Here is a 14550-nt window from a genome sequence, read left to right on the forward strand (position 1 = left end):
TCTAAAGGAGGCTGACTTGGTCTTGGAGGGGTCTCAGTCTTGGGTCTAAAGGGTCTTGGAATTCGTCATTTGAAGTTTCTATAAGAAGAGAAGAATTTCTTGTGGGTTTTCCTCTCTAGGAGAGGCTTTGGCCCTAGCTAGCAGCTTACATCTTGTGTCCATTTCTTCTATTGATCTTCATGTTTTTGGTAGCTATTTGATGATAAGAATTCTATAATAATCAAGAGAAGAAGAAGCTAATTATAAATACTACAAGTTGAAGTAAAGAACATCACAAGCAGTTATCAAAGTAAAGAGAAATCACCCTAATCTAGCTGCCCTAGATTTCTCAACAGATAGCCGCATTTTCAAGCTATGGATTTTTCTGGATGTATCTGTTTTTAAGTATAATGATTTCAGTTCACTCAATCATTAATAAGTATAATCTAACACCAAAAGTAAGCACCAATGTAAATGATGGCAGACATGTGAAAAGAAAATACACACCTGTAGAGTAACATAAAACTTGAGACCCTCGTTGATATTATCCCTGATTTCCCGATATTTGGCGATTGCAGCACTTATCTGTTTATACCCCTTTGCACGAGCAGCTGAAAAAAGAGAATTACTTGTAAGAATGAACAAATACAGTCAATTATGATGCCTAACACTGCTTGGACGAGAACACCAAAAAACATACAAATACTGTTATCAAATCCTAAACAAAAGAGCTTTCCATGACATTTTTAAGCCATGTAGATTCAACTAGCAAAATTAGCTTTTTTCAGTCTGGTGAAGATAACCTGCAAGTGTAAGCAACATAATTGTTTAGATATAGATTTCACATTTGATACTGGGATGTGGGTTACTTCAAGCTAAAAATAGGTTTCTTATTCTGAAAGTCTCACCCTGAAGGGGTAACAACATTAGAGGCACCCCACAAGGACATATAATGCTGATCCTGCTGAGCTTCCCTGCTCAGGCTCTCCAGATACAGAGTTTTTCTCATTTTTTCCTTCAGACAGATGATTGCGCTAGCTCAGTTATGATATATCAGGCACTCCACCCTTCTTCTCATTTTTACAGATGCACATGTAGATGGTACAGTTTGGTTACAGCATGTTCTATCTTGAAATCCATGCATTGGTTGTTTTACTTAGATGTGGTGCTATAACTTCTTTGATCTTGTTGTGAAAGTGGTGAGGCAAACATTAAAACTATAAAGTTATAAAGTGTTATCAGATTTCGTTGGGGTATGAGGGACATGGTTCTTTTAGAAGTGTTGTCACTTCTCAGATAAACTTGTACTACTGAGAAACTAGTCAAGTTGGCATTTGCACATATGTACCCCTTCAACCCACACAAAAACGTCTACAGGAAGAAAGCCCAGATCCAGACTAGCTAGTTGTTCGCTGATAGCATCTCCTCCGGTAGCTATTTCTCTCTTGAAATGTTCCTGAAGCCCAAGCAAAGAGGTAATGAGGACAAGCAGAAAGGTAACAAAGAATAATATCTCTCAAGGACTGAATCTCAATAAAGGCTAAGGTGGAGAGCAATAATGTTAAAAGCCAAATAATGTAAAGCTTGAGTGATTGCCACTCGCTATAAGGCCATTGTCCATAGTCCCTATGCTGACTATGAATATCTAAAGAAAAAAAGACTTGTTCATTAAAATAAACACTAAAAGGCAAAAAGGGGTGGAAAGAAACAGTGCCAAGGAAAGGCAGCTCAACACTAAGCTCCCTCTTTAAAGGCTTCTATACAAAAAACCCTAGCTCTTGAAAGCTAGATGATCATAAATGTAAAGGCCTCTGCATCATCACTAGACTTTGAAAGTCATTCCATGAAGTTTTCCCTTTCCCCTTTTGTAATTACCCACGCATATTTTATCTTTAAATTAGGGATCTACAAAACAGACTTTGTCCTAGGACTTGACACACCCACAAGAGTTAATTGTTGTTCCCCAATGGTAATACCTAGACAGATTATCAAACCTTTGATATATTGTGTTTGAAGAGATCACTAAGGGGTATGCCACCAAATGGCACATCAAGAAGTTGGACTCACCACTCTAAGTGAGCACCACTCTGGGCTATCTGGGAGGCCTGTGCCCAGGTTTTGTTTAAAGCTTACTGCCAGTTGTTTTGCTGGCTTCAGGGTTTTTGTTTCGCCATGATGCAGATATTTTGGAAAGCTTCAGCTCTGTATAAGTAATGCCCCCGGGCATCTGCAAAAATGTAATTTTGTTCCAGGTGCTCAATGTTCCATTCTATTCAGTATAAAGTTTGCATATCAGATCATCTATCCACCCTTTGAATTCTGGTGTCCAGATTTCAATATCTTTGATCAGATTCATGTATTTTCTTATGATGGCCTCAATTAATGGCACAGTGCTTCTCTCACTATCTCTCACTAACTCAGTTAAGCATGCTCTGAATTGCACACGTTAAATACTACTCTGCTCATGGTGTAACCTTATTATATTTACTACGAATGCTGCTATAAACACTCAATTTTCAGGCTAATAACATTGGTATGTCTGCCTTCATTTGACAGTACTATTGGGTAGTTGTTATTGCTGTTCTCCAAAATTACAGAATGAGTTTAAGATATCCCTGAAGGAGACGCTATAATCATAATAATTCCATCCTAGATCCAGCATAACACAGTTCATTTATAATGGTTCCTGAATGCTGAAATGATTAAATTTTCTCAGACAGTGACGTACAGTTCTAAGTATTACCAGTTCTGAGTGAGATTGAACCTTCTTAATATCATGCTCACTATAATAACATTCTTATCATTGTCGTCAATGGGGGTTAGCTCGGGTGGTTGGGGAGAATGGATGTTATCCACCCCACCCAGGTTCAATTTCCTATGAGTGACATGATGATGAGAAATGTTGATGTAATGGCTTCATGCCCATGAATATCGTTGTATTGATCCTCACTCTGGCCCTCAGGCTCACAGAGAGGATGATTTCCCTTGAAAACATTCTTATTATTGTCACATGGCATTTAATGTTAGATCATTATAATATAGTCAACTGAATTGACTGGTGAAGCCAAGCTATTATTTTTAAGGGTATTTCAACTGTCGTATATCTGATATTATATGAACAGAACCGTCACTTTACACAACCCACTGATGGTATATTTGATAGTAAGTATTTGGAGCATATCTGTTCACATCCATCTCCGAGATACCTTGTCGATAATTCTGTCGTACTCAATATGCTTGAGTGCTGATGACAAGTGCATCTAATGTCTCTCAGAGCTGTTAGATTGTTCGCTGGTGATATCTCTAATCTATTGGAGTGTTAAAGGTGTAATCATTGTGAAATACAGTGTACATAACTTTCCTTTGCAGACTTGCATCTGATCTCTGTTGTTACTTTTTTGCAACTATGGGTTATGATCCATAATATGACATTTCACTTTTATGAGCACTTGAGTGCTTTCTTGAGCAAGTCCCAACTTCACTTTTCCAAGCATTACACTGGGTGAATGAGCCATTGTTCTACGTTGAATATCTTTCAAGCTTATTCATATTGGTAATTTGGTGTTCATACTGGCATAACCCTTCCCTTCATCTTTAAGATTGGATACCAAGTTGACTTTATCAAGCTGAGCTAGAAGAATTCCAACTTTGTGATCTACCTAGTTTGGCTTGTAGGAAAACCCTCCTTAAGATAGAAGCCCCTTCATACCCTTAAAGTGAGAGACAAGGCCACCGAGCGGCGAGGTGATAATGGGTGGCTTGCCTGATAATTGCTCCTTGGCTCTCCCACTAGGATTGGGACTGAGGAGCTGCCGGAAGGATTTTTCGGGGTTTCAGCCAAGAGATTTCTCTCAAATTGTGAGGTATAGCTGCTAAGGAAATTCTCTGTTGGGTAGGCCAGTTTCGGCACCTAGATTGTACTCTGATATTGCTTAATAAGAAAACCCTCAGATAGTTGCACTGGTTTTCCCGCATTGGGTTTTTCCGGGGACATTGGTCCAAAAATAATGGTGTCATGTGGTGTGTTTGTTCTTGTTTCTTTTAGTTGTTGATCTGTAATATGTTGAGCATGCACTGGTGTTTATTTTCAGTATTTACTTTGTAAATAACTTGTTAAAGGAAAATAACAAGTAAGTAGGAATAAATCAGAAAAAGTGCATGAAGGGTTTCTAAGCTAAGTAAACTTAGAAACTTCAACATGGTATCAGAGGATGATTGCAGATCATAGGAGGACTAAAAGACATCAGCCGAGCGGAGCAATAGCAGCAGAAAACAGTTGTCCCGAGGTGACAAAAGTTGTTCTGAGCAGCGCAGAAGCCAGGAAGTCTGACCCAGAGCCAGCCAGAGCCACACAGAGGAAGCTGGGAACTGCGCAGAGCCTTAGAGAGGCCAGCGTTGCTGACCCAAAGGGCCAGAGGGATGATGCAGGGCATCCCAAGGCTGACACAAACCCATCTGGGGTGACGCAGAGCCAGCGTGGGGCAGAAAGGGGCTGATGCAGTTCACAGAGAGGTAGTTGCTAGAGTCTAGAAGGCTACAGAAATATTGCATAGTGGAGCTAGTGAGGTATTGTAGTCTGAACAGTACCTGACAGAACAGGGCCAGAGGAGTTGTTACCGAGGGTTTCTTGCCAAGGAACCTGGATCAGCAGTGGAGGTGCACAAGACGGTCAAAGTAGGGGGCATCTCAACAAGCAGCAGAAGGATTTCCAAGAGGTAAATCAGGACTCAAAGGGAGTCCAGAAGAGAACTTCCAGACGGGAAGTAGAGACTCAAAGGAGTCGAACAAAGAACTTCCAGGAGGGAAGTAGAGGAGCATCATGGCACTACATGGGGTAAGAGACCAAGATAGACTGGACGGAGCATCGAACTTTGCAGTCTGGAAGGCCAGAATCTTATCAGTGATTGATAGGAATCGTGTCAAGAACTTTGCCTTAAAGGTAATAGTTGTCCCAGTCGACCCCAATGAAAATGACAAGTACAAAGAGGTGATGGCGAGGGCCAAGTGCATTATCCTTGACGAGGTCAAGGATCACGTGGTACCACATATAGCCGAGAAGGAAAAGGCAGTTGAGATGTGGGAGGCTCTCAAGAACGTGTACCAGCATACTTTTGTACAAAGAAGAATGTTGTTCGAGAACCAAATGAAGTCGTATCAAATGAAGAAGGGCCAATCAATTGACAGTGGACACCTTCCTCGGAGGACTGAATGAGATCCGAGACCAGTTGACTGCTATATGAGCGACACTGGATCAAGAGCTTATGGTGAGGACAGCCCTAAATGTTGTCTCAGACAATTGGGAAGTGTTTGTCCAAAGTATCCTGGGCAGAGGGACTCTCCCACCTTGGGACGAGATGTGGGCAGCTCTTCGCCAGGAAGAGATCAGACGGCAGTCGAAGACGGGTAGCAGCAGCGAGGGGATCAAGGTCAAGGAGGAGGAGGAGGATGTGGCCCTAGCATCAAAGTGAAAGCAGGAGAAGCCGAAGAAGAAAGATCTCTCCAAGATCAAGTGCTTCCATTGTGGGGAGTTGGGTCATTATGTGACCTAGTGTCCAAGGAAGAAGAGTAAGGGAGAGTCTTCCGAGACTAAGGCAGCGCCAGCACGACAGAGAAGGAAGTTTTGACAGACGATGATTGTGCCATGAGTGCACACGCACCACTTGAGCGGAAGTGGGGAGACATCGAGCTGTAGTCTGGCGAACTACAAGTGATGAGGGGCAGGATCCTCGAGGTACCCAGCCTCTTGGATTAGACATTGCTACGAGAGCCCCGACGAGGAGTAGCAGCATTGGCTGGGTGGGTAGAGACGGATGCGGATGGAGCGATAAAGACAGCTACAGTGCAGGAGTCCCAAGACAATGCAGAGCTAGCAAGCTGCAGCAGTGCGAGGCAAAGGAGTGTTGCAATAGTGCAGGAAGGCACAGAGAGGTGTGCAACGATGCGAGATGCAGGGAGTTGTTGCAGCAACGCATAGGTCAGAGAGAGGGAGCACTTATCAACGGTAGAGGGAGTTTCAACATTAGTGGGTGTTTCTAGCCCAACAGGGAGGTCAGTTGGGAGATCAGTTACTTCTCAGTAACTGAGTTGCAGTGCAGTAGTGGGAAGCACGATGCAACTTGATGAGAAGAGGTGCAGTGAGGATGCAGTGTTGGGAGAAAGGACCAGCAACAGCACGGATGCAGAGGGAGTTGTCGTACAGATGCAGCAGTGGCAGTGGCATAACCATGGGCAGCAGTACAGTATGCAGCAGTGCAGAGGATGTTGGGCAGGAAGGCCTAGCATCATCATAAGTACCGATGCCAGATGATCAGAGTAATACTCAGTGAGGAGTATTGCTAGAGCACAGTCGTCACTAAGAGGCAGTGTTGATTTGTGGTAGCATCGGATGTGCTCTAGCCACAAAATTTGGTGGAGAGGTTGGGGCGCACGAGATCTCCAATACCCAAAAAGGGTTTGGGCAAATTCTAAACAGATCAGGAGATATTAAAATAATTAATTTTTTTACTGCAGTCCCTAAGTCTAAACTTAGGGAAAATAAAATATTAATGTGTATTAATATGAATATGTATTAGAGTGGTCCAAAAGACATGGATCAAGCTAAATCTAATCTTAGTCGTTGATTAGGGACTTAATCTCGGCCGTTGAGATGTCAACAGGAAAAGTATAAGAGGAGGCTTGAGGGTCACTTGCAGAATACACCAGATGATCAGTCATTCTATTCTCTAGAGCGAGATTTGCTAAGAGAGATAGAATCAGTGATCGAGAGAGCAGCTAAGGGGCATTAAGTATAAAGAAACGGAGAAGGCAAAGATTGTGCCGAGAGAGCAGCGCAACAGCCAAGGAGGGTGACGCAGATCTAGCAAGGGCTCACGCAGGGCCACGCAGAGGCAGCCAAGTGCTGCAGAGCACCAGAGGGGCCAACGCAACTGACACAGAGGCTCCCAAAGCTGACACAAGGCCTCCTGGAGCTGACGCAGGCCTAGAAAGGCTGACGCAAGGCCCTTGTGAGAGAGAGAGGGGCTGACGCAGTCCAGTTTGGGCAAACGCTAGGGTTGCAGGAGTAATTTTGTGCTGAGGAGTTGCCAGATGGATTTTCTGGGGTTTCAACCAGGAGATTTCTCTCAAACTGTCAGGTATAGCTGCTAAGGAAATTCTTTGTTGGGTAGGCCAATTTCGGCACCCAAATTGTACTCTGATATTGCTTAATAAGAATACCGTCAAATAGCTACACCGGTTTTCCCGCATTGGGTTTTTCCGGGGACATTGGTCCAAAAATAATGGTGTCATGTGGTGTGTTTGTTCTTGTTTCTTTTAGTAACTAGTTGTTGATCTGTAATATGTTGAGCATGCACTGGTGTTTATTTTCAGTATTTACTTTGTAAATCACTTGTTAAAGGAAAATAACAAGTAGGTAGGAATAAATCAGAAAAAGTGCATGAAGGGTTTCTAAGCGAAGTAAACTTAGAAACTTCAACATTTTTCATGGAGCAAATGGTGTACATTTGCAAAACCTTTCCATTTGTATTCTTTCACAAGTGGCAAGCTCTTCATCAGCAGAAAGGAATTAGAGCACTTACGGTTTTATTCATTTTGTGAAGTGCAAAAGGTTGGATTCACAGAAGGCAGAGGATTTTGTTTATGTGCACTCCAACCTTCGCCTTGCATCTCGTAGGGGTCCAAAATACAACAGTGGTCCTTCTAAAGAATGGGATGTGGATGCATAAAGTCTTAATTTGGATCCCTCTCTTGCTGCCCTGAATATTGAGGTCCAACCTGGAAGTGGAATTGGCCCATCATCTTCTTCAGCACCACCATCCACTGTTGAGCATGCTTCTGCTTCTATTTTTGATGACGATTATGATGATGAGGATTAGTCTTTTGTCTTTATAGTTCTTGCAACCTTATAGTCTTTATTGTACTTGCAGCCTCATATATATAATAAAGGTTGATTTTGAGATTTGGATATATAATAAAGGTTGATTTTGGATATTCCGATATTGTTATTTTCATTATGTGATCATTCATGAGTAAATGTGATGTAAATTTAATCATAATGTTTAAACTTTAAATGTAATAAATTATAATGTATCATGTATGCTTTATGATTGCACATAACATTTCTTAAATGTCCTAAATTCTAATATATATATATATATATATATATATATATATATATTCACATTTCCCCATTTCCAAAATTTGGGGGGGTCACATTTTGTACCTGTGTCTATTTCGGAAACTCGTACCCATTTCCCCATTTCATGCAACATAGCATTAAATTCAATATCATTAAGGCAGTTATACAAAAGAAAAACATCAACTAATAAACATGAAATAACCATGAAACAATGAGACAAGAGATAAAGAGATTAGGCACACAGCCAGGGCAAAACCACAAGGGGAAAACCCAGAAAATTTCTTCCTTATGAGAGAGAGAGAGTTTCCAGATTCATCAATACATCATAAATAATAAATAGCATAATAATAACCAATATCATGATGAAGTTCCATGTCAAAATCCAAGTCCCTGAATTTTCAGCCCTCCCTAGAATTTCGGCCTCCTGAAATTTCAACCTCCTAAAATTTCGGCCCTTCTGTGATTTCATTGGATCAGAGATGCATGAGATCAAATTGGTGAATCCAAATGACGAGAAATGATCTCCTGTATATAGCCTTCAAGTAGGGGTCGAATAGGTGCCACCCAGGGGGCCTAATCGACCTAATAGATTTGGAGGCAAACTTAAAAATTTAAATTTCGATTTATTTTTCAAGATGAAAATACTGATCATGGCCACCATATTTTTCAACACTCCCTCTTACCTAAGAAGGTACTTTTCATTCTCTCTCTCAAGGTCAATCTTCCTAACCAATCATAGGTCTCACAACCCACAGCCTAAGGAAGGGATCACAAATACAAATCTCTCTCTCTATCACGATCAATCTCCCCAACCAATTATAGGTCTCACAGCCCACAACCTAAGGGAGGGATCATCAGTCTCATCACAAGGAAAGATACATTTCATCCATCTCAAATCATCTCCCCGACCAAGAGGTCTCACAGCACAGCCTAAGGGAGGAATCAAGAATACATCTCCTGAACCAAAAGGTCTCACAGCACAGCCTACAGGAGGAATCAACAATACAACTCCTGGACCACAAAGTCTCACAGCAGACAACCTACAAGAGGATTCAAAAATACATCTCTCGGACCACAAGGTCTCACAGCACACAGCCTACAGGAGATGGTCCATAATATGATGTTATGTAATTAGTGCTCCCTCTTCAAGGGGATTCTCAGTTATTCCAGTCACTTCATTAAACATTAGCAACCAGTTCATCAACAGAAATGTAGCCATGGTGGATCTAAAATAAAACAATATCCAACTTGTTCATTCGGTTTCAGTCGAGGCTTCTCTCAAAAGCAAACATCAACAGATAATCATAGCCTTCAGCAATGGCTTCCATAGTAGAGTCTAGCAGACAATAAGCGGCTTCTCATAGAAGCAAATATCAGTATCCATAGTCGAATCCAGCAGAGAATAAGTTGCTTCTCACATAAGCGAATATCAGTATCCATAGTCGAATCCGACAAATAATAAGTGGCTTCTCACATAAGCGAATATCAATATCCATAATCAAACCCAACAGTGAATAAACAACTTCTCACAGAAGCAAGCATCAACAACCATAGTAGAATCTAACAAACCATAATCGACTCCTGCAAGTCATAATAAACTTCGGCAATAACAAACATCATCAGATAGATCAACGAACCAATCAGAGAATCAACCAAGTCAATATCAAAGTCTTGCAGCTTCTTCAAATCATTCATCAGGGAGATGTCGATGGACCTGCAATCCATTGTGCCAAAGATATCACCAAGCTCATGCCTTTACAAAAGCAACTCCCTCTTACACAAAAGTCCTCTATGTAGCAGAAAAATCGTGAGCTCATCTTTAGCATTTTGGCAATAAAAGTGGTTGGAACACCTATAGCTTCATCCATACTATGAGAAGAAACTGCCTCAATGAAAACAGGGCAGAAAGCTTGGTTTTTGTGCACTACATCTTGAGGTTGTTGGTTGGAAAATTATTGTGAGTGGGTCCACGTTGATACATCATATATGGCTTGGGACAACAACCCAGAGGAAGATAATTTGGAGGATGGAGCTATACATTTAAAAGAATTGCAAGATACCTTTTGAAAGATGTTGATGAAGCAACAACAGCAGCCATGCCACCCCCATCATCTAGTAGCAATGCTCAAGTTCCTGTAATATCCCCAATTTTGATTTTCAGCATTAGAGATGAGTTTTGGGAGACGACGCAATTCCGGCATTGGGACTTAAGAGGAAAAAGGGAAAATTGTGGCTCTAGTGGAATGTGGGGGCCACAAGAAAGAGAATTCGACCCAAGGAGGGAACTCGCACTCTTGGAGGAGAGAGGAAAGAGAAGGAAGTGCGAATTAGGAGAGAGAGAGAGAGTGGGGACCACAAGGAGAAAAGGAGCCAACAAATTATAAATAGAGCTTGGGGGTAGCAATTTTGGGCATCTTTGATCATTTGAAAATCTAAAATTAGTTCTCTTGAGTTGCTTAGCCAAGACAACCATGTTGTTTAGCACAAGGAATTTCCAAGCACAAATTCCACCCTCATTTCGGAGAACTTCAAGTGTCTCCCTAGTGAGGTAATTTGGGGAGCTCAATTCAGATTTTCCTTTGGGCATCATTGCAGGAGTTTGTTTAGCAATATGCATTTCTTGGGCGCAGAGGTATTTCCGGGAAGCACATTGTGGGAGCAAGCGTGGATTAGAGGCTCTGAGTTTTTGCAGGAAATTCTCTTATTATTAGACTAGAGTTTTGGATAGGGATTTTCGAGCTGAATTGGAGGCTATCACTTGGGTCAATTTTCTTATCTCTTGACAGGGACACAACAGCCAATTTGTGGTGCTTGGGGGAGGAGATTCCCAGAGAAATTCCCTTCGGGAATTTACATTAAATTTCCTTGAGGAATTGTGAAATTATGAAGTGATTTTCAGGGCCAGAGGTACTTGCTTCAGAGTTGGATGAATTTGCCTTCCTAGGGCCTACGCAGTCATTTTCTGGGCTTAGCTGGTAGCAATGAAATCACTTAGAGTTGATGGGGGATTTGAAGGTTGGATTCTCACTTCTCTTCCGAGAGAAATATTTTAGGAATTTCCAACTCAGTGGAGGAGTTTTGAGTAGGGATTTAGCAGAGATTTCTGAACTGGGTGTTGGGCCAATAACTGGAGGGTTGGAGGAGAACACAAGATTTTTGGTAATTTCGGGTCGGTAGATTCAGGACAAACCCTTTCTGGGTTTTTCTGGGTTTTTTACGAGGGCCTCAGAAACAATTTAGAAAAAAAAATTGGGCAAATTTGAGGGGTCAAACAGGGGTCCCAATTCAGCTAGCCGCTAGAGGAGCTTGGGGAAATTTGGGCCGAAATTATGAGGTCAACATTTGGCCAATTCCTTCGTGGGTTATTTGTGGAGAGCCCGGGCTAATTTCCCAGAATTTTCTGAGCACCGAAGGAGGCCCTAGCAGCAATTCTTAACAGCCAATAGCATACTTTTGGGCAATTTCAGCACAGAGCTTGGAGAGAGCAGCAACAGATTTGGGAGGGACTTCTTATTGTTCATTTGGGCTTAGATAGCTTGCCTTGAGCAAGCCCAGGTGCACTCTTTCGAGCACCTCATTGTACCCTCTTCATATTATAATAAAATGGCTCAACAGCGCAATTTTTAGTGCAATTTCATGGGTTGATTCATGTGTTTGATTTTCATGGTTTTTATGTCTATGTTTGCTTTGTTATTTACTGTAAAAATTCCCTAGAAATATTACAGTTCCACAAGCTTTGTTGCCGCCGCCTCCATCTACAGCCTCACGTGGAGGTCATGTGCCTTCTGGTTCTAGTTTTGGACATGGTCGTCCGACTATGCAGGAGGAGACTCCTAATAGACCACGAGCTTCTCAGAAACTAGACATTTCTCATGGCAAGAGCCAGAGGAAGCAGTGGATAATAGATTTACTTGTTTTTCTAGTTTCTAGTAGTTTTTATAATTGTTGACTCTTTAACATTTATTATAATATTTTTTTAAACAATATATGGAAATTTAAGTTTGAAGTTTGAAGTTGGCAACTATAACTTATTGGTAATGAATTATGAATATGATGCTTCATGAAAGTTGAAAGTTGAAACATTCCATTTCATGTTAGATATTCTTTGTTATAGTTTGGTTACTTGGTAGTGGTAATGGTTACAAGCACAACTTTAGTGATCAATGATGACAAATGTTATATAATGAATTTTGAAAGCTTGAAACTTTAAGATTGATGAATCATGAGACTCGATATGTTGTAACTTGTATGTTACTAACTTGTGGACAAGTGATTGATGAAGATTATAACTTCTAGATTATTGATGTTATATGGTTTAATCCATGTTTTTATGATTTTTATATCTAATTCATCATTCTACATGATTTTGTTGACATATATGCATCAAGATTCAAGATAAATAAAAATTCGCTCCCAACCCGAGAGCTTTTGAAAATGTCACTCCCCACTCCCGCTTCCCACTCCCATGAAGCCCTGTTTTGGGTGACTTTTGTTAAGATAAGGCTCCTTACATTTTTCCTTTGATTCTACTAAATAATAATAATAATAAGAGATTCAATGGAACTTGTGATTTAATTTGAAATACCTCCCTCTCACTCGACTTTAACTTCCCAATTGGTTTCTATATATCTTCAATACCAAATTATAATGCTCCACTTGTCACTTATCACATATCATGTGAAATGCACTTTAATATGTTTCAGATCACTTTACAATTATTGAATGGTATATGGAATCTAGGATTTGCTACCTCCTTCCAAAACACATTCACACATTAATGCTTTTATTTCCTTTGGTTTTAAATAGGTCCTTGTAATTTATTAACTGGTGTATTAAGCGATAACTGACAATTACAGATTGAACTTTAATTAGTTAGGCATCCCTGTATCATACGGGATGTTCACACATTAATGCTTTTATTTCCTTTGGTTTTAACTAGGTCCTTGTAATTTATTAACTGGTGTATTAAGCGATAACTGACAATTACAGATTGAACTTTAATTAGTTAGGCATCCCTGTATCATACGGGTTGGATGCTTTGTCATGTCTCCCCACTTGATGTTGCCCCACAAATATTTCCCGTGGATTTTTTTTAATGACATCAACACTACCCCTTGTCCAATAACAATAGTAATCTTTAACCCTCTTTGTTGCAGGGCTATTTTGGTGGCTTCAAGATGGTTGTAGAAGTGAGTAACAAATTGGAGGCTAATTTTATCTACTTCCATGATTTCTCGTTAACTTTTTATCCAATTTATAGAGAGCTTTTGAAACCTACTTGATATCATGATGGTGACTCGACCCAAAAAAGGCAATTAACCCTTGTTTGTCACCTGTATACTACAGATACATGGTCTTGATTACCAACTTTGGCAGTGGTCAATTTGCCTTAAATCATAGCATCTTCAACTCTTGAACCCTGACAACTGTTCTAACATTGTACTGATGCAATTAATTTGTCTGACAAATTAGTTGCATGTTAGATAATACCCTATTACCCACTAATTACCATGGTTTCCAAATGACTTTTATTTTAAATTTCCTTCAGTTTCTCTCCTAACAGATTTTACCCACAATCTCATACTTCAGCAGATCCCCTTTTCTATTTATTTTCCAACTTAATTTGTTAAATTTTATGGTATGCTCTATGCTTGCAACAATTACTTCAACGCCTTATTAGCCCAATAACAACTTCACTTCAGATTCCAATAGCAATCACATTAAAACTTCAATAGCATTCACCTTAGATCATCTTTGATGGTAATTGTAGATAGATCATAGAACATCAACAATAAATACAAGATATGAGATGATAAGTGAATTGTGTAAAATGGAAAGTTTCAAGTGAATTTTATACTCAAGATACCCAAGAGACATGTCTCTTTGTAAATTAAATTCTAGTAAGTTTGCACATTTACATTTTTACCCATATTTGTTACTGTTGAAGAACTCGTAAATAATAGTGGGCTGTAACTCCCAGTAAGTATATTTATTTACTTTTTTTTCCTTATCTCATCTATTACGCAAATACTTGCTTAAATTATGGTGAGTAGTAACTTATGGTAAATATGTTATTTACATGAGTATGAGCTATTTTCAACGAACGGTCATGTCTTTAGAGACATGACTCTTCAACACTAATTATTACTTAATTATTCATTATTTATGATTGTTTGTTTATATATACATAAATATATATATTCATAAAAGGCTTCTAGGAAGGGTAATTAGCCCCTAGTTGCACTCTTTAACATAATTATATCTTTGCGGCGGAAATTTATTTTACCAATTTATGGTTTTATTTGAATTTGCGGTGGACAGATTTTCTTCAATGGGATTTTTGAACTGTCAATGTCCAAGGGTTGGTTTTTTTGGTCAAAGACCTAGGCATCAGAGAAACTCCTATCATTTTGGTAAATGTGAGGCTAAGAAAA

At 40.0% G+C, this 14550-nt stretch overlaps 1 protein-coding gene across 1 annotated transcript in view; it reads right to left on the bottom strand.

Moving 5' to 3' along the window:
* The window catches only part of LOC149206012 (Endosomal targeting BRO1-like domain-containing protein), a 131664-nt gene that overhangs the window by 48639 nt on the left and 68475 nt on the right, over positions 1-14550 (bottom strand). The window contains exon 7 of the mRNA XM_089395256.1: positions 487-590. Within this exon, the coding sequence (XP_089251382.1) occupies positions 487-590 (104 nt within the window). The remainder of the gene's footprint in view (positions 1-486; positions 591-14550) is intronic.

Source organism: Pinus tabuliformis, chromosome 1_2, assembly GCF_031772625.1.
Source record: "Pinus tabuliformis cultivar Carrire ecotype Pingquan chromosome 1_2, CPIR1, whole genome shotgun sequence".
In the NCBI taxonomy this organism is placed as follows: domain Eukaryota; kingdom Viridiplantae; phylum Streptophyta; class Pinopsida; order Pinales; family Pinaceae; genus Pinus; species Pinus tabuliformis.